The sequence below is a fragment of the Myotis daubentonii genome, chromosome 9 (assembly GCF_963259705.1).
Source record: "Myotis daubentonii chromosome 9, mMyoDau2.1, whole genome shotgun sequence".
In the NCBI taxonomy this organism is placed as follows: Eukaryota; Metazoa; Chordata; class Mammalia; order Chiroptera; family Vespertilionidae; genus Myotis; species Myotis daubentonii.
In genome coordinates, this window is record NC_081848.1 from 55,584,304 (window position 1) to 55,603,186 (window position 18,883).

Sequence of the window (18,883 nt, forward strand, 5' to 3'; positions counted from 1 at the left end):
TATGTGTGTGCGGGTGGGGGGAGGCGGACTCAGGAGGCTGTAGTGGAGAGCGGTGGGAACACAGGCTAGGACTCTGCCGACCTGAGCCCTGAACACCGACCACTGAGGGGCATGTCGCAGGACCTCTGTGAAAGGAGTGGGAGGAGACATACTAGCATCTTGGGTCTCTGGCATAAGGGTCTTGCGGGACCTGGATCCTGAGCCAGGGATCTCTGAGGAATAAGGGATGTGGGAGGCTGCACAGGCTGCCTCCTCCTTCGAGGGAAAGACTTAGGGCTGAGGGATCTGACTCCAACCTCCCCTGGGAGGGGCAGCCAGTACAAGAAGGGCTAAGGCTGGCTCTTCCTCAGGCGCCTAAATTATGGTAATGACCTGGGCAGTCCTGTCACTCTAGCTTGGGGAGGAGCCAAGCGCCTGGGAGGAGGGGCCAAGGGAACCCTGGGCAAGACTGCAGACAGACCTCGGGAGGCAGAGCGGAGGTGTGACCGAGCCTTCGCCGGGAGAGGTACTCAGACTCCGGGCCTGTGTTCAGGCTTCCGCGTCCCCTCGCGCTCCTATGGGGGCCCCGGCCCCGCGCGTCCCCGCGCCCGCGCTCTGCCTGCTCCTCGCTTGCGCCCGGCTGTCCTGGGGTGAGCCGGCGGGGGAGTCCCTGGAGGTGCCTGCTTTAGGTAAGAGGGGTGTGGACCAGGGGAGGCCGGGGCTGGGGAACGTTTAGGGGAACGGACTGGGGCAGGATGGAGAGAGGGAAGAAAAAGAGAACGTTTAAGGGAGGCCAGCCAGGGAGAGGGTCTGAAGAGAGGGGCCCAGAAGGAAAGAGAGGCCTGCGAGAGCCGGGGGAACGGGTCCCAAGCTGGGCAGAGTGGAAGAGACCCAAGGTGGGAAACTACAGAGAACTGGGCTCAGGGAGTGCGATGAAAGAGGGGGACCCTTATTTAAGAGTGCCGGGGAGCGGGGAAGGATTTGAGGGGCTAGGGGAGATGTGGTGGGGGACAGGTGGTGGGAGGCCCAACAAAGTGAGGCATAATTTGAGCGGAGAGGAATTCCCTGTCTCCAGCTGAAGTGCCTGCACCCCCCAGCAACGGAGAGCTGCAGCCTGCTCTAGCCCAGGATCCCAGGTGAGTAGGTGTGAGCTTGTGGCTGCCCCACCCACTGTTCCCATCTGTATTCCTGGTGTGAGTGACCCCAGGAGTTGGCACGGAGGGTGGGATGGCCTGGGAGTGGTGGGGAGGCCTGGCCCATTCTTATCCCCTTGCCCATGTCGGGCTTGTTTCTCTCCTAGCCACAGCCCCCAGGAGAGGACCCTTGCCATAGGGGACGTGACAACATTGATGGGAGGCCAGGTAAGGGGAGGCCTGGAGAAGGGGGCCTTCAATGGGCAGGGGCTCATTTCTGTTGGGATCTGAGGCTGGTAGGGAGTTCCTAGGTTTCAGGAAGGCTGTCTCTGCAATTATTCAGAAGAGAGCAAACATGGTTTCTGGTATGAAGTATGCAAATTCATCAGTCACTTCTATTCCCACTCTCCTAATCTCTTAGGGCCCTGCAGCCCACTCATTAATCTATCTATCTATCTATCTATCCATCCATCCATCCATCCATCCATCCATCCATCCATCTACCTACTTTTTAATGGGAGGAGGGCACCAAGGTGCTATCAGGAGACAATTGAGCTCTCCCTCCCTGAGTGAAAAGTGGGAAGGTGAGGGGTTAGGCGTGTTCTCTTTTCCCTGCCTGGCCTGGGAAGGCCTTAAACCCTTTCAGAGGCCCCTCTCCATACCCTGAGCAGTGTCCCAGCAAAGCTGCCCCAAGAGGGGAGAAAAACTGGGCCACCTGGTGGGATTTGCAAGGAGGGGTCGGTTGAAAAACAGAGGCCTCTGAGCTATTGTCCTCTGAATCTTGACCACTCCCTGTCACCCACCCTCCTGGGTTCCTCATGCTTTCAGGAGAGGTGCTGGTTCGTTTTCTTCCTTTGCCAAACTTCTTTGGGCTCTGGACCAGGTGACTCAGGTTCTCTTTCTAATCCTGGCCTGCACTTGTCTCCTTCCTACAACCACAGACATGTTACAAATGCAGCCCATCTGGCCGCCAGGTCCCCCAAGCATCTTGAGCCTCATCTCATGCACCTTAGGGATCAAGTCTGGGTGGCTCCTTGTGCCAGCAGGTGGGGAGCATCATTTATAGTGGGAAACAATGTGTCTCACATTCCTGCCCTTTGGAAATAGATATGAAGACCCCAAGGTAGGAGGGGTCATGCTTATCTGGGTCGTTGTTTGTTTGTTTTTTATTTCTTGTTTGCATACTTTTCTAGCTCCCAACTTGTAGAATTATGGTGAGATATAGTTTGAGTTGAAAGATAATATCTTTATTTATTTATAACTGGGGAAAGCAAGGTAGGTGGGTGACTTGCCAGGCCCCCAGAGAGCAGGTGGAGCTGGTCTCCTGGTGTACTGGCCTGTCCCTGGCACCATGGATGCCCCACAGGACTCCAGGGAAATGTGTTTCAGCGAGGGAAATGATCCTTACCCAAGTACCTCTTCCCCTGGTGGGCTTCATTCCTTGCTGGATTCCAAGATAGGCCTCCCCTTTTTCCTTGTGAAGCTTCTGGACCAGGCAACCCCAGCAGGATTGCTCACATTACTCATAGAGCAAATAAGGGTGACGAGAATGTGGCCATCAGCTAGAAAGTGAACTTGGGGGACGCTTCAGGGCCTTCTGCCTAGAATGCCCTCATTCGTAACACAGGGGGGGTCCCTGACCAGCACCTGACCACCCTTCATTTCAATGCCGCTGCCTCGCTCCTACAAGAGCTCAGCCATTCTCGAAGAATTGATGGCGTAGATCAGGGGTCCATGAACCTAGGTGGGGAAAATGTATTATTATTTACAGGAACTTCAATTAACTGAAATTTCACATTCCCTTCAATTATTGCCATAGACTACACACGACAAGAGTGTTAGTAGTGTCTGTGACTGTCACCAAAGAAATCGCAGATGTGTCCTATCACCTTACAGCTGTTGACACCTCCCGATCTCACTTATGTTCACTGCTTCGAAATTTTGGCAGTGACAACATGTGCCGCTAGGTCTGATTATTTAATATGTTAATAAAAAGTGCAAATATTACTAAGTCACACATTATAAAATATTTCTATAACTATATTTCAATATATTTGATTTCCTTTGTAATCTTATGTTTTATTTTTTAGAAACATTATTCTGAGAAGGGGCCACTAGTCTTCATTAGATTGTCAAAGGTGTTCATAAAAATGGCATGACAATAATTAAGAAACCATCTACACTGAAGATGAATCATTTGGACAGGGTTTAAATATTTTCTCCAGAAAATAGCCTCAACTCTGTAGCACAGGCTGTTTTATCCTCATCACACCAACCTCAGAGGCCATATCCTAGGTGGACGAGAGGAGTAGAGAGACATCCAGGCCAATTTTAATTCAGCCCTTTGGGGCCCTGGAGGACCTTGGTGTTGATTGCTTTCCCTGGCTGCTCTCTCCTATTCCTGTGGTCTCTGAGGCCCTGGGAGATAGATTACAGCCAGGGTGGGCAGCCTCACCCCTCAGGCTCAGCCTGGGTCTGCAGGACCGGGAGAACTGGGGAGGACCCAGAACCAACCTGGTCAAGGAGGGGCCAGGGACTTCCCAGGGGTCAGCAGGATAGTGAAGAGGGAAGAGGTGAGTGTCTGGAGATGAGGCAGAGAGGCTCAGCCTGCCAAGGAGGGGCAAGGAGCTGGGGTTGGTCTCAGGGACCAAGAGTTCTGAATACTTTCTGTGTTCCAAGTCCTTTGCTGGAGGCTGGGGATTCATCCTGGGGATGCTGACAGTGAGAGAGGAAGACATGTTAGACAAATCCCCACACTGTGTTTGTGTCTTGTTGGCCCTGTAAAAAAAAGAGCATGGGCTCCCTGAGGACAGGATTTTGTTTTGTTCACTACACCTGGCCAGAGGCTGGGCATATAGTTCTGGAAAATTGTACAAATGAGAAGGCCGAGGCCCTGAGAGGAAAGGAGCCTGCTGTGCATAGAGTCCCAGTTCCAGGTGACTTTAGCCATTTTGGATGGGAGTTCTGCAAGGTCAGATGTCCAAGTCAGCTAGCCATGTGGTGACTGAACACATGGTGTTCGGAACAGCCCTAATTTCAGAGGGTTTGTATCTCGAGAGACCAAGTGTTTGGATTTGGGGTCTGGAAAATAGGATTTCTTAGTGTTATTGGTGGGGAGAGGTCCACGTCCCCACCTGTTGCTTGTGGGAGTGGGCTTCTTGCAATATCCCAAGGAAAGGAATTTTCTGAGACTCACACGGGAGGATGAGGCAGAAAGCTTTATTTCTGAGGAATTAAACCTCTGAGTTTCCAAGGTCTCATTTCCCTTTGCCCCGCCTTAGAAGAAGTGTAGCTGTGGCTTTAACAGGACTAGAATTAGAGCGTGTCCAGAAGTTTTGCCCCATATTGGAGCAGCGTCCAGTCCAGCATCAGGCTAGCTTAGTTTGTGTTTCCCCCTGCAGTCCATCAGTCCATTGCCCATGGGGTCCACATGGCCACATGGCTATGCAGCTATGGAGGGAACATAGGCAGGAGCAAAGCCAAAGGAACCAGAGAGCCGAGAGAGCCGTGCGCCAAGAGCCAAGAGAGAGCAAACTCTTTTGTTTGGGGTGTTATGTAACCCCCAAATTTTTGTGGGCTTGCATTGGCTCCACCTCTTCTACTCCATGATTTCTGTACCCGGGTTTGATTGATAAGTACCTTCCCTAGGTCATCCCAACTTCACTGTGCATGCGTCCATCCTCTCCTTTGTCCAGTCCCTCCCCCCAGTAAGCTGCAGGGGGTGGGCCGGCGGTTCCCTGGGGAGTGCAGAGTTGCAGCCTCCTGGTAAAGCTGCCCAGATGACTTGCCTATAATGTCTGGCCTTCCCTTTTACTCTTTTCCTATTATGAATGACTAGTTAATTACAATGGTATCAGTAGCTCCACTTTGCCTGTGTCCTCCTCAGATTTGTGGTATCAGGGAGAATCCTGACTTGGAGTTGAGTTCCAAGGACTGTGGGTGGTGATGAGTGAGGCACTGTTTTTGCTGTTGGAAGATCCCAGAAGGAGGGCTGGGGTGAGGGATGGGGTGAGATGTCCTCCCATCCTGCAGTGAGGAGCTTTGCTCTGCCTCATGTGGTTTCTGAGGAGGAACATGTTTGTTCTTAAGACAAGGGGGTTTTGTGTTGAGCTGTGGAGACACAAAGGTTTACTAGAGGGGAGGAGTGGGGAGAGGCAGGGAATATTGGAGCATGGAGGGGAGGGTGTGGCATGCCACTTTGGAGAGTAAAACAAAGCGTTTACTTCTCTGGGCCTATGGCAGGCCTGACAATTCTCCTTTCCCTGCCTTCCTGAGGTGGGCCTGGGCAGGTGCAGGGCTGGGGCATGGAAGGGTCGGGGGCCTCCCTTCCTCCAGGTGATGGACAGAAAGGGCTGTGACCTCCAGGAAGGCTGCCCTTGATCGCATTCTCTTCCATTTTTAAAAGGAGACGGAAGCCGTGGACTCCTTGGCCATGTCTTTCTGGGAAAGGCGGCTCCATCGGGCCAAATGTGCACCATCTTGTAAGTGGTCCCCTCCCTGTGGTCCGTGGGTGTGTGTGGGAGGGCCCAGCCGGCAGAGAGGCCAGTGAGGGCAGGACAGGCTTCCCTCGGGGCCTCCTGTGACCTGCTTTCCCTGCATGGGCTTTCTTTCCACCTTCTGCAGCCCCATCCTCCAACTTCATTCTGTGTTCTCCTCCCTGGCGGAGGAGCGCCTCGCCAGTGTTCTGTTCTTAGGACCATGGCCTTGTGGCTTTCCATTCTCACACTGTCTGACTCTAATGAGTTTATGCTTCCCCCCTCCTCTGTTTCTGTGGCCTCTCTCTGTGTTCTGTGGCATTGCTCTTCATCCTGTCCTCTGTCCCTGGCCCCTCCCCTCACTGTCCATGGCCTCACCTGTCCGTCCTGTATCCATGCCCCTCCTCTTGCATCATGGCTCCTTTCCTCACCACACCTTGCTCTGCTTTATCTTCTTGTCCTCTGTGGCCTTTCTCTCTACTGCATTCCAGATGTGAGGCCTCGTCCCCTCCCCTGGTTTGTGCCATGGCCTCTGTGCTCATGAAGCAGTGAGGAAGAGCAGAACTTGAAGATTTCGGGGTACTGTCCCTGCTCATCCCACATGCTCCATAGCTCAGCTCTGCCTGCCTTGCCTCGAGGCCAGGCAGGAACTTTTAGCTATGGAAGCTGATGACCAGGTGGGGCTGGTCTGGGGGCCATGTGGTGCATACTGAAGGCAGGTACCCCACCCTACCTGTCTGCCAGGGAAGGGGCTGGGCAGCAGTCTGAGGCACCCTACTTGTGCCCCCATTAAGGTTAGCTACTGAGGAATGTTGGAACTGCCTGGGATGGGCATCTGAGTTCCATGTAGCTCTGGGAGGGCTGGGGCCGGGTGCCCTGGCCTGAGGGAGGTGTTTCATCCCTGAGTTCTGCCAGTCTCAGCTCGATGGGGAGGTCCCTTCTGTGTCTCCCTTGCAGACTTGTTCTCCTGCTTCAACGGGGGCGAGTGTGTGCACCCAGCCTTCTGTGACTGCAGACGCTTCAATGCCACTGGACCGCGCTGCCAGATGGGTGGGTCTGGGCTCCATCCCACCCTGGGAGGGGCCATGGGTACAGGGACATTCTGGGGGTCCGGGACTGTGGGGTGAGTGGGGGTGACCCTAACAGGGCTGGAGCCCAGCAGCCTTTGGCTTGATGCCCACTGCAGCTACACAGAGAGGTTCTCTTTTCCTGGTGCAGTGTACAACGCTGGCCCTGAGCGGGACAGCATCTGCCGGGCGTGGGGACAGCACCACGTGGAGACATTTGATGGCCTCTACTACTACCTCTCTGGGAAGGGCAGCTACACACTGGTGGGGCGCCATGAACCTGAGGGACAGACCTTCTCCGTCCAGGTGAGGCCTCCCTTGACCTGCCTGTCTAGGAAGACTCCACTAGGTCCTAGAGGCTGGTGCCCCTTGTCGCAGGCATGCACCTGCCGAGAGGCTGCCCAGGGGGCCATGCCCTGCAGGGCCATGACCTTGACCGATCCTGCCCTCTCTGCCTTGTGGGGTCCAACATCAGAGTTTTCTGTGGCTGTCATTTCATGATGGATATGTTACAAACACGTAGAGTGATGAGGTACCACTCATTCATGGATTATAAAATCAACTGAATGAGTCACAAACAGCATAAAAATCCCCAAAGAGAATAGAAAATATAAGAATACATTACACTTGAATGGGGTAAATATTATTTTGTTAAGCTTTTGTTTTATTTATATATGTATACATTTTTATTTCTTACTGTGGGTCACGGTCAAAATATTGGAAAAAATTTTAGTAATTAGACTACGGGGTGGCTTTCACAGGTCCTACGTTTGGTTAAAGCAGTCCATCTGCTTATCCACATTTAACGTAGCAGTGGAAGGTTCAGGAAGAGAAACATTTTCAGATTTTTTTCTAAGCTCTGGGAGCTTTGGTGCCCCCTCACCCGCCACCCCCTGGTTCCTATGGCCTTGGAGGTGTGGGTTCTCTCGGAGCAGGAGGCAGAGGAGATGTGCATGTGACAGGCAGCACAGGAGTGACCTGGCTGCGGGGGAGGGCCAGACTGCTCAGCAGGGTTGTGGTAGAAGTGTGTCTACAGTGTGTGGGTTGAGAGTACCCTGTGAGTATACACATGAGGTGAATAAGTGTGTGTGTTCATTCTGTGTGCATGTGAAATGGTGGGAGTATACAACCCTGCCTTTCAATCTGATGGGATAACCTGGGATGGAGAAACAAAGAGTCCAGAAATGGGGAGACAGAGCAATATAGTGAGAGAGTGCTGGAGTTTGAACCAGCAGACCCGGGTTAGCATCCTGGCTGTGCGTGTGACCTTCGTCACTTCACCTTCTGAGCACCAGTTGCCTCCTCTCTGAAATTCAGATAATCACAGCTCTGACCTCCCTGTGGTGTTGGGGGACTGGGAGAGGTCGCAGATGAAAGGTGCCTGGCATGCAGTGGGCAGGTGGTCAGCATTTAGCAGAAGCTCAACAGGGGGCCACTGGGTCCAGAACAGAAGTTCCCAGCAGGAACCCTGCGCTCTGGCCTTTGAACCCCCAATCAGGTGCACAACGACCCGCAGTGCGGCTCCTCCCCCTACACCTGCTCCAGGTCTGTGAGCCTCTTCTTGGCGGGTGAGCAGGAGCTCCGTCTGGCCAAGGAGGTCACCCACGGAGGAGTGAGGTAAGGACACCTTCTGCCCTGACCTCTCCTACTCCCGGGCAGTGCTGGGGGTGGGGGTGGGTGAGCACCTGCCGTTCTCAGGCCTAAAGAACATTGTTCTCTGGGGCAGCAGCAGAACTTCCACTATTAGGGCAGGAGCACGCTGGCAGGCCAGTTGGGTGCCCAGTCAGCGGGGTTTGCAGAAAGACGAGGCCCTCGTGGTTTCCTGTGACTCGGCCCTGTGGGTTTTCAGGCAAATCGCAATTTCCCGGAGAGATGCGGGTGTGCTACTAAAGCATGCTTAACCCCCCTCCACCCCCACGATTTGAAGAAAATCTGCCCGAATGGATAACGCACAGTTCAAGTCTCCTCAGAACAGGAACGGCACGTGTTCGCCCTTTTCTGGTGACATGGGGTCGTTTTCTGGGACATCAGGGACCACACAAGGAAGGGGGACTCTGTTCCCACGCTAAGTGGACTGTGGTTCTTTCTGAGCCTTCGTCGCTGTCCTTCCCTTCCCTGGCAGCTGTCAGTCACTTTGTGGCTGAAGGAGAGGTGGGGTTTTCCTGCAATGACCCTTTCCCCCTTTCTCATGTCTGGCTTCAGACCTGGAAATGGGAAACCAAGCTGCTGGTACCATTTTGGTTGGTTGGGCACTTCTTTTGTCTTCCTTTCCTGATTTTCCAGGTGGATTGCCAATCCCAGGTTGGCTGGGAGACCCTATACCAGTAAAGCCAGGGAAAGGGGTCCCTGCATCTTTTCCTCTATCCACTTACCTTCACCCTCAGTGTTTGCTTTTCTTACTCCTTTCTCATCCCCCACCAAAAAAACAACAACAACACAAAAACAAGCAAAGTCATTGTCTGCTTATACCACCTCTCCTGTCTAGGAGAGCGGAGCTAGCAAATTCAGTCACTCTAAGATTTGTCTCTGCCAAGGGAATTGCGATTTTAAAAAGCAATTTTAAAACTCTGGAGACAAAAGACTTTCTCTCTATGGTGGACTTCTAGGCACTGAGGAGTTGGGACGGGAAAGGGGCCTTGGATCTCCTGGTCCCAGTGGCTGTGTGGCTGAGGCAGGTGCCATGTACCTGGTCCCAGTGGCCATGTGGCTGAGGCAGGTGCCGTGTACCTGGTCCCAGTGGCCGTGTGGCTGAGGCAGGTGCCGTGTACCTGGTCCCAGTGGCCATGTGGCTGAGGCAGGTGCCGTGTACCTGGTCCCAGTGGCCGTGTGGCTGAGGCAGGTGCCGTGTACCTGGTCCCAGTGGCCGTATGGATGAGGCAGGTGCCATGTACCTGGTCCCAGTGGCCATGTGGATGAGGCAGGTGCCATGTACCTGGTCCCAGTGGCCGTGTGGATGAGGCAGGTGCCGTGTACATGATGGGTCCTGCAGGTAGGGATGGTGGGTCCTTTGGTGAGGGGACTGGGCTGGTAGAGGTGCTGTGAGTGCTCTGGAGCTCTGGGCTGTGCGTTGCAGGGTCCAGCTGCCGCATGTGATGGGGAGCGTGCACCTGCAGAGGCTCGCTGGCTACGTCCTCGTGCGGTATCAGTCCGCCTTCACGCTGGCCTGGGACGGTGCCTCCGCTGTCTATATCAAGATGAGCCCTGAGTTCCTGGGCTGGACCCACGGGCTGTGTGGGAACAACAATGCCGACCCCCAGGACGACCTGGTGACCAGCTATGGTAAGGTGCAGAGTGGGGGCCTCCATTGGGTTTTGGTGGAGGGATAGGTCTGGGAGGGGTGGGCGGGCCTTAGGGAAGAACCCTGGGTCATGTTACTAAAGATCAGTGGGAGACCACTTCCTACCACGTGTGTGACCTCAGTTCTTAAACACTCGACCTTAGTTTCCTCATCTGTGAAATAGTCATAATGAGAATTCCTACTAGGGCTGTGTAAGCATCTACTGGGCACTTTGCTGGGTGGGGTTGACCTTGTAAGGCCTGGCGGCGGGGGTGGGGGGGAGGGGGGGAGGATAGAGGGCCAGAGAGCCAGGAAGAGAGGGCCCAGCCTGAGCTGAAGATCCCTACGGAGGAGAGGGAAGAGTAAAAGTGAAGGTGCAGGGCCCAAGCTTGGCGACTCAGGCCCGAACAAGGGCAGTGACGCCTTGAGCACCTGCAGCATATTGAACACTTTATGTGCATCACCCCATATAGCCGGTGAAATGATCTCATGGGGGATTATGGGCCCTATTTCACATATGGGGCAACTGAGGCTCCTTGTCCAGGCTTACACACTGTTCTCTCTCCACTGCATGCTGCTGCCTCCCCTGAGTGTGGAGCAGGAGGGACCCACTGCAGGTATTGAGCGTTGTCCCAGGAGAGAAGCTCTATTGGGCATGCAGATTGGGATGGGAGCTCAGGAGGCTGGATTCCTCAACTCCTTGCCCACCTCTGGGCATCTCCTCGGCTCCACCTGCCTTCCCCCAGATCCCTCTGTGCACCTGCCCCCACCTGTGGTCATGCTGGTTCTCCCACAGGGAAGCTGACGGATGATGTGGCTGAGTTTGTGCACAGCTGGCAGGAGCAGGCCCCTAACCAGCCTCCAGGGCCCACAACCTCCTCCCTGCCTCGCCCGCCGTGCCTGCAGCAGAGCCTGGGAGCCATGCAGGTCGGGACCCCGGCTCCTTACCTCCCACCCTAGTACCTGGCTTAAGTTGGTTCCCCATCTACCTCTTGAAAAGGCATTGGCTGCAGGTGCCCAGGTTGTTGGTGCCCAAGGACCCTGTCCTCTCCTCCCCGTCCCCTGGGCCTAAGCTGGGGTTTCCCGTGGGGCTGGTGGAGTCAGAGGGCTGTGTGTGGCCCTGCTGGTCCCCGGCTCCAGCTCCCTGCCCTTGTCCCAGAGTGTGTATGACCGGTGTGAGGCGCTGCTGAGGGCCCCCTTTGATGCCTGCCACGCCTACGTCAGCCCTCTGCCCTTCGCGGCCAGCTGTACCAGCGATCTCTGCCAGTGAGTGGGAAGCCAGGACGGGGAACAGGACAGGGAATGGTGGGGAAAACCTCTCAGTATTGGGGTGGGGCTCAGCCCGTGGACCACTGAGCCTAACAATCCCAGGCACTGACAGATATGCTTCCCAAAGCTCTGAAATTATCTGCAGAGCTTTTCCATTCACTGAGGCTCAGAAATGGGGCCTGACACCCCCTGTTCCTTTCCCAACTGTGTGGAGAGCAGGGGTTCTCTGAGCCCTGCAGTCTCTACAGAATGTGGAGGGCTGGTGGCAATTGGGCCTTGCTCCAGTATTACCCTCGGTTTTCCTGCACAGGTCAGCGGGTGATGAAGCCGCCTGGTGCCGGGCACTGGCTGAGTATGCCCGGGCGTGTGCCCAGGCGGGGCGGCCCCTGCAGGGCTGGAGGACCCAGCTCCGGCAATGCAGTAGGTGCAGCCTGGTGGTGGGCAGGGAGGGCCCGGACAAGCCCTGTCCTAGGGTTGTGCGTGGCATTCTGAGGCCTCAGCTCAATGTCCTGTCCTGTTCAGAACCACAGTGAGAGCTTTAAGCCCTGAGGTCTCATCCCCATGTGACCGATGGGAAACTGAGGCTCAGAGCGGGATGGACTGGCCCAGGGCCATAGAGTGAGAGGAGGGTCCTTCTTGCCATTAGGGCTAAGGGATCAGGAAAACCAAAGCCCTTCCATTGCTGCCCCAGGGCCTAGGATAGGGACTGGGTGGGTCTTGGCAGAGCTGGGCCCATCAAGAGCTGACAGGCCATACTGCTCCCTTCCTCCCAAGCCGTGCACTGTAAGGAGAAGGCCTTTACCTACAACGAGTGCATCACCTGCTGCCCCACCTCCTGCCAGCCCAGGGCAGCCTGCGTGGACAGCGAGATTGCCTGTGTGGACGGCTGCTACTGCCCCGATGGTATGCTGGGGATGGAGGGGGTGCCTGACCTGGCCGGGCACGGATTGAGCATGAAGCAGGAACTAGGAGGATGCCTGTGCGTGGAATGAATGAAGGAAGGAGCAAACAACTAATAAGTGAATAAACGAATGAATGGGTTAAGGGAGGTGAGGATGGGGGTGGGACTGTGGCTCTTGAGAGGTTCGGCAGGGTTTTTCATTTCTTTGGGTCTGAGCTTTGTAAGGTGTGTAGATGAGGACAAGTCATCCATCATTCATCTATTCATTTATCACACACACATTTGTTTCAACACTTATCCACGTACTGTTGTCACGGTGCATAACTTTGCAGCACATCTATAGTGTGCATGCAGGCCCCTCAGCTAGGCAGGGGTGGGTTAAAAAATATAAAGATTGGCTATAGGGATCAGACTCTGGTGGCGTGAGAAGACACTGACATATGACTCCACTCTAAGGCACATCAACTCAGGGGTTCACACAGAAAGGATATGGGAATTCACTAGTGGGAGAGATGGTCAGGGAAGGCTTCCTGGAGGAGGTGGTACTATGCTGGTTCTAGGATTTACAGTAACAGGCTTTTGAGAGGTAGAGAGGAGAAGCTAGACCATATGCAGGTTGTTTGGAATGGGTGTCTCTGAGCAGAGTTCTGGAGGTGAGATTATTTGCTCAGAGGAGGTTCAGATCTGGCCTGAGCTGAGGATTTATACAGGAGGAAGTTTGAAGGTGGGCTCAGTGGTGCAAGAGCTTGGGTGTGGGAATCTTTATCATAGGATCTGGGGAGCCATGAAAGGTTTGTGAACAGGAACGGAGGTGAGTTAAGTGGGCCTTTCTGTCACCTTAGGGTTGATCTTTGAGGATGGGAGCTGTGTGGCACCAGCTGATTGTCCCTGTGAGTTCCACGGGACCCTGTACCCGATCGGCTCTGTGGTGAAAGAAGACTGCAATGCCTGGTCTGTGTCCGCTGCTGGGGGTGGAGGAGGTGGGAAATCCCAGGGCTTTCCATCAGGCTGCCCATCTGGGGTCTGGGAGCCCTGATGACATGAGGGCACTCACTCAGCATCTCTGAGTCACAGATGTCATCAGATTTAATCTGTGGGTGGAATCTCCACCGCCCATTTCAGAGATGGGAAAACTGAGGGCTGCGGGCAGGAGCTCTGTGGACCCCGCCCCCCTCCAGCATCTCTCCCAGGCCTGGAAGGGTGAGCCCCTGCCTTTTTGGTCTCTGTTTCAGCACATGCACTGCGGGCAAGTGGGTGTGCAGCACATCTGTCTGCCCAGGTACACCTGACCCCCACCTTGGGCTCTACCCCCTTCCTCTAGTCTCACAGTTTTGAGGGCAGGGAACTGGGAGCCAGGCCTGCTGTTGGGGCTAGAGTGGCAGATTGGGGGTCACTCAGTTTTGTTGTTTTTGGCGTAACCACCCTCCCTCTGTTTCCTCAGAGCTGCTTTGCCTGATTAGGAGATTGCTCCATCCCATGAGGGCCCATTTTTTCATGGGGTTCTATGTATCTAAGGGCCTTCCTGACTTCAGGGGCTTGGGACAGAATTGGTCTTCAAGCCCAAAGCCTGGTCTCCTGTCAGAGGGAGTTCAGGGCAGGGCTGCGCCTCCCCAGGGACCAGGGCTCCCAAAGGGCAGGCCAGGGCTCCAGATGCTGCCCTGAGTCCCGAGGACAGGGTGCTGACTCCTCCTCCCGCCCAGAGCCTGCAGGGCGAGGCCGTCCCCATGCGGCAGCTCCCATGGGTCAGCCACCTTTCTCTGTCCTCAGCCGAGTGTTCGGTGACTGGCGACATCCACTTCACCACCTTTGACGGCCGCCGGTACACGTTCCCTGCCACGTGTCAGTACATCCTGGCCAAGAGCCGTTCCTCGGGCACCTTCACAGTGACATTGCAGAATGCCCCGTGTGGCCTGGTAAGGGCTGGGGACCCCAGGCACGATCCCGCCAGCCACCCCGCCCTCTGCCGCTAGAAAGGCTGAGGGATTTAGGGCAGGGCCCCCAGGTCTTCCCACAGCCCACTTAGCCTTCTGTCTATTGTTCTTGGGCAGAGCCTGGGGCAGGAGGCTGGGTTCTGGCTCTAGAATGGCTGAGAGTCATTTCCCTTTCTTGGGCCTCAGTGTTTGTGAAAAAAAAAAACAATCTGTAATATGGCTCTAATTTAACTTAATCCTCTCTGCTTCCTTGGATTGTATCTTCAACATCTCTGTATTCATTCATGCATGCATTCATTTTTTCATTCATTCATTCATTCATGCGTTCAGCAAATACTTGTGCCCAAAGCTATGTTAGGTCTTGGAGACTGGGATGAATTGAGCCTGGCTCTGGCCTTTTGGGCCTTACACTGTGTTGGGTAAGGCAGACAAGTGACCCCATAACTCACTCTGTTATAGGAGCTGTGACAGTGTGGGGCGTGCAGGGTAGCTCTCCATGAAGGAACTTTTCCTTGTTGCTATTTTACCTGGGCATCAGAGGTGGATCAAGAAAGGCTTCCTAGAGGAGGTGACCCCCGAGCTGTGTCAGCTCTGCCTAAGCTGGCCCCTGCCTACCTCTTGAACCTTATCTTAAAACACTTTGCCCAGTGGGTTCCACCCCTCTGGTCTTCTTTTATGTCCTTGAATGCATTATATGCCATCCTGTGTCAGGGGACATCACTCAGCTATTCTCTCTTCCTAGATGTCTCCCTTCTCCCTTTCTTCCTTTGCTTTGTTCAGACTTCAGCTCCATGGTCACTTTCCCCCAAGACTCAGTTTTCTGATCTGCAAAATGGGGTTGTTTATACTTACTGAATAGAATTGCTATGAGGGTTAAGTGAATAATGTATATAAAAAGATTAGAACAGTGCCTGAACATTGAAACCTTACCTTAAAGTTAGCTGTTACAATTATTATTATACATGGTAGCATTAAGAGTTTTAATATTGCTATGATTACTTTTACCTTATTATGATTATCATTTCCTAGGATGGCCTTTCCTACCCCTGCAGATTAAGTCTGGTTCCTTTGCTATATGTTTTCTTAGCAGCTACATGTGTTTGCAGCACTGATCACAATGATAAATAACCAGCTTTGAATCCTTCATTTAATGTCTGTGTCCCCCACGAATATGTACTCTCCGCGAGGGCAGGGACTGTCTCTGTCAAGTTCATCACTGTATGATTGTGTTGATCTCTTCCGGTGCAAAGAGGTACAAATGGGCTTGTGCGTACCACCCATTTTAGAGATGAGAATTCCAGGCCCGGAGAATATTAGCTCATTTCCCGCCCCCCTGTGAGAGGAGCCTGGTACTTTGCAGGATGTGCACACGGAAAGAGCTAAACAACCATATAAGGATGAGATCGAAGACCCAGATGGCAGTCGAGCGGGGCGTGTTTCTGAGGCTAGACTTTGGGCCATCCAGGGGCCGTCTCTGCTTTGCGTTGTAGACAGCATGAGGGTTGACCATCACATGTATTTGCATTATCCTAGCTCTGCCACCGACCTCCAGCCTGAGCCTCTGCCTTCCCATGCCCCAGATGAAGGCATTTAGTCAGAGGACCCTTAATGTCCTCTCGGGCTCTGTCACCATGTGGAGCCTGTCCCTGGCTGCAGACTGCACTCAGTTCTCTGCTCCTGGAGGGCTCAGTTGGGACCAGCAGGACAGGCAGACTAACTCTGCCCCATGGGCCTTCCTGTTTTCCCAGAACCAGGATGGAGTCTGTGTCCAGTCGGTGTCAGTGATTCTGCACCAGGACCCTCGGAGACAGGTGACCCTGACCCAAGCGGGGGATGTCCTTCTGTTTGACCAGTACAAGGTCACCCCACCCTACACGGACGGTACGGCTTTGGTGGACGAGAGCGGGCTGGGAGCGGTGCCCAGGCTTCTCCCAGGCTCCTCTGGCCAAAGGCACTGCCACCTGGGCAAGAGCTCCAATTCTAATCCGGGGTGGATCAGGCCAGGGGCACCTCGGTCCCAGGAACATGGATTCTGGGAGGGTTATGTGAATAATGATCTAAATGATCTAAAATGACCTTTGTCCTCACCCCACGTGACAGGCTTCATAGCAGTATGGCCTCTTCTAAATTAGGGTATGAATGGAGCTGTTTTCCACCCCTGCTCTCACATTTGTTCATTGATTACTGTTATCCTGTCTGATGCAAGGGATTTGTGGTAGCTCACAGGAAGCACAACTAATAAAAATGGCAAAACTACTAAGAAATGAAATAGCACCAGAGAAAATGCAAAAGGAAAGAAGAAAGAATAGGGACTCAAGATGGAGAGGAGTGGGGTAAAGAGGCCAAAGAAGTACAAACCACCAAGGACATAAAATGCACCACAACTGCATCTAAACTTTGAAATTGCTGTGATTGAATCTAAAGTCATGTGGCGAGCTTCCTAGTGGCCACTGTGAGAAGAATGGGCAGTTACGGAATTTCCTTGGCTAGAGAAGGAAGCGTACCGGTGACGTAGGGAGGCAAAGCTTTCATAGGCATTTAGAGCTAGAAGACATTTCTCAGGCGGTGCTGCCGCAGTAGGTAATCCCTGGTCCCGGTTTCATCGTGGAACAGGACTTCCTCGAGGCTCCCCACACACCCCCTCCGCAGGGCTTCACCGTGTGTGGAGGCTGGGCTGGGCATGGGGCTCGGAGGGCACCACGCAGGTGGTGGTGGAGGGTGGGGTGCACAGTGGCCCAGCTCCCCACATCCCCCTCCCGTTCTGTGCCCAGACGCCTTTGAGATCCGGAGGCTGTCCTCTGTGTTCCTGCGGGTGAGGACCAACGTGGGCGTGCGGGTGCTCTACGATCGAGAAGGCCTGCGGCTCTACCTGCAGGTGGACCAGCGATGGGTGGAGGACACAGTGGGCCTCTGCGGCACCTTCAACGGCAACACGCAGGATGACTTTTTGTACGTGCCCCTGCCCTGGAACAGGAAGTGTGGGTATGCCTGTAGGGCCAAGTATCCTAATCTCCCAAACTTCCATGGGCTCTCACGTGCCTGGTATTCACCACTGACCATTTATTTCTCTGCATGCAAATTTAAGTATATTTCTTTAAGGCAATGGCTCAGTCTTCTCTGTGCAGAAGATGCAGAGGTTGTTAAGATGCTGATTTCTGGGTCCTACCCTTTAAGAATCTGCTATAGGTTGAGTCCCGAGAATCTTATTTCTAACTAGAGACCTGGTGCACAAAATTTGTGCAAGGGGCTTGGCCCTCACAGCCCCAGCTTCATCCGGTAGGACATCTGGAAGCTCGTTCGGCTGTCTGGTCTAATTAGCATATTACGCTTTTATTATTATTGGTAAGCAATTCTAGTCTATGAGGTCTATGGAGCATACCTTGAGAAATACAGCTTTATGGCAAACATCTTAAAATTAGTAGGGGTTTGAGTTGGCGCATGGTTGTTTGCTTTAATTGACTGTGAACACCTTTAGATGAGCCCAGACCCCAGTGAGCCAGTGATGCCAGAATCCCTGCTTTCTGTCTCACCAACCCTTCAACTTTCCTGCCTGGTGCTGCTTCCCATGGACTGACGGAGAGTTGAGAAAGGACTCCCTGGGCTTGGACCCAGTTTAGGGACGTGGGAGGGGTCAGGAGTCAGGCCTTCCAGAAATGAGGAGGAAGGGTTGATCTTGAAGGAGGGGGCTTCCGGCCAGTCCTTCGAGTTACACGCATTGGGCAATGCAGAAGGAAACACGAGAGGCTTTCTGCAGCCGGAAACAAGAATTCAGATTTGCTCGGAAAACCAGTACAAGGAAAAGCTGAGCGGTTTTCAGTGCACGCACACTTACAATGCAGCGTTCTGCTCTGTCTTGCCTGGGGGGGCTGAGGGTAGGGCAGCTGGCCAGATGGTGGGGGCAGACCTTGGTTTGCTGTGTGGGCTGCTTGCCACCCTCCTAATTGTGGACTCTGCAGAAATATGCTCTGTGTCACCTGAGGACTCTGCCTGCCCTGGAGCAGTAATGTGGGCAGAGCCTGCCCCCTGTGGACGCCGAGGGCTCTCTTCCTGGGCTTGCTGACCCTTGGAGATGGCGATGTTTAGAAAACATCATGCTTCTCCCCCTCGCTCTCCTTCTTGCTCCTCATGTGACTGTCTTCTACCCAGAGAGAAAGGGAGGGCGGGGGAGTTTTCAGGAACCCTGTGGGGAGGGGAGGAAGAAGTCTGGTTCATAGCGCTCCTGTTTCTCTCTCTCTGACATGAAGAGCTGGGGGTGGGTGCAGGAGGCAGGGCAGTGTGGGGCCAAGCCCATTGTGAGTCCCTTTGGAACCTGTTAGATGTGATGTGTGTGTGTGCGCACAGCCGTAATTGTGTTTGAACGTGGTTGTGGAGGCCCTGTTGGCTGCTGGCATGTCTGGTACATATCTGCGCTGTGTGTGTTTGTGTGAGAGGTGTGTGCAGGTGGTGTTCTTGGGCCTATGGTGTTCCCGTTCAGGTGGGTACATTTGTGCCTCTTACCGTGTGTGCATATGCTTGGTGTGTGTGTGTGTGTGTGTGTGTGTGTGTGTGTGTGTGTGTGTACATGGTCAGGGGGGTGCTTACTTGGGTGTACACTGGATGCTCACCTGGGTCCACATGGGCAAGTGTGTGAGTGTGGCTCTGTCTTGGCTGCAGGTCCCCGGTGGGGGTGCCCGAGAGCACCCCACAACTCTTTGGCAATTCTTGGAAAACACTGTCTGCCTGCTCCCCGCTGGCCTCTGGCTCTCCCCTGGACCCCTGTGACATGCACCTGCAAGCCGGTGAGGTGGGGGCAGGGGGGCTGGGTGCAGTGGGGCTGGTTTGAGAGAGAGGAGATGGGAACCTGGGCATGAG

The 18,883-nt window shown here is 54.1% G+C and overlaps 1 protein-coding gene across 1 annotated transcript in view; it reads left to right on the plus strand.

Annotated features, from left to right (window-relative positions):
- Positions 1 to 481: 481 nt before the first annotated feature.
- Positions 482 to 18,883, plus strand: part of OTOG (otogelin) — a 77,255-nt gene continuing 58,853 nt past the window's right edge. Inside the window, exons 1-18 of the mRNA XM_059709062.1 lie at positions 482 to 668; positions 1,055 to 1,115; positions 1,280 to 1,340; positions 5,518 to 5,593; positions 6,545 to 6,637; positions 6,806 to 6,960; positions 8,153 to 8,271; positions 9,728 to 9,933; positions 10,728 to 10,858; positions 11,091 to 11,197; positions 11,511 to 11,620; positions 11,975 to 12,103; positions 12,944 to 13,052; positions 13,334 to 13,380; positions 13,869 to 14,014; positions 15,781 to 15,913; positions 16,804 to 16,981; positions 18,686 to 18,810. Of these exons, the coding sequence (XP_059565045.1) occupies positions 557 to 668; positions 1,055 to 1,115; positions 1,280 to 1,340; positions 5,518 to 5,593; positions 6,545 to 6,637; positions 6,806 to 6,960; positions 8,153 to 8,271; positions 9,728 to 9,933; positions 10,728 to 10,858; positions 11,091 to 11,197; positions 11,511 to 11,620; positions 11,975 to 12,103; positions 12,944 to 13,052; positions 13,334 to 13,380; positions 13,869 to 14,014; positions 15,781 to 15,913; positions 16,804 to 16,981; positions 18,686 to 18,810 (2,098 nt within the window). The 5' untranslated portion in view covers positions 482 to 556. The remainder of the gene's footprint in view (positions 669 to 1,054; positions 1,116 to 1,279; positions 1,341 to 5,517; positions 5,594 to 6,544; positions 6,638 to 6,805; positions 6,961 to 8,152; positions 8,272 to 9,727; positions 9,934 to 10,727; positions 10,859 to 11,090; positions 11,198 to 11,510; positions 11,621 to 11,974; positions 12,104 to 12,943; positions 13,053 to 13,333; positions 13,381 to 13,868; positions 14,015 to 15,780; positions 15,914 to 16,803; positions 16,982 to 18,685; positions 18,811 to 18,883) is intronic.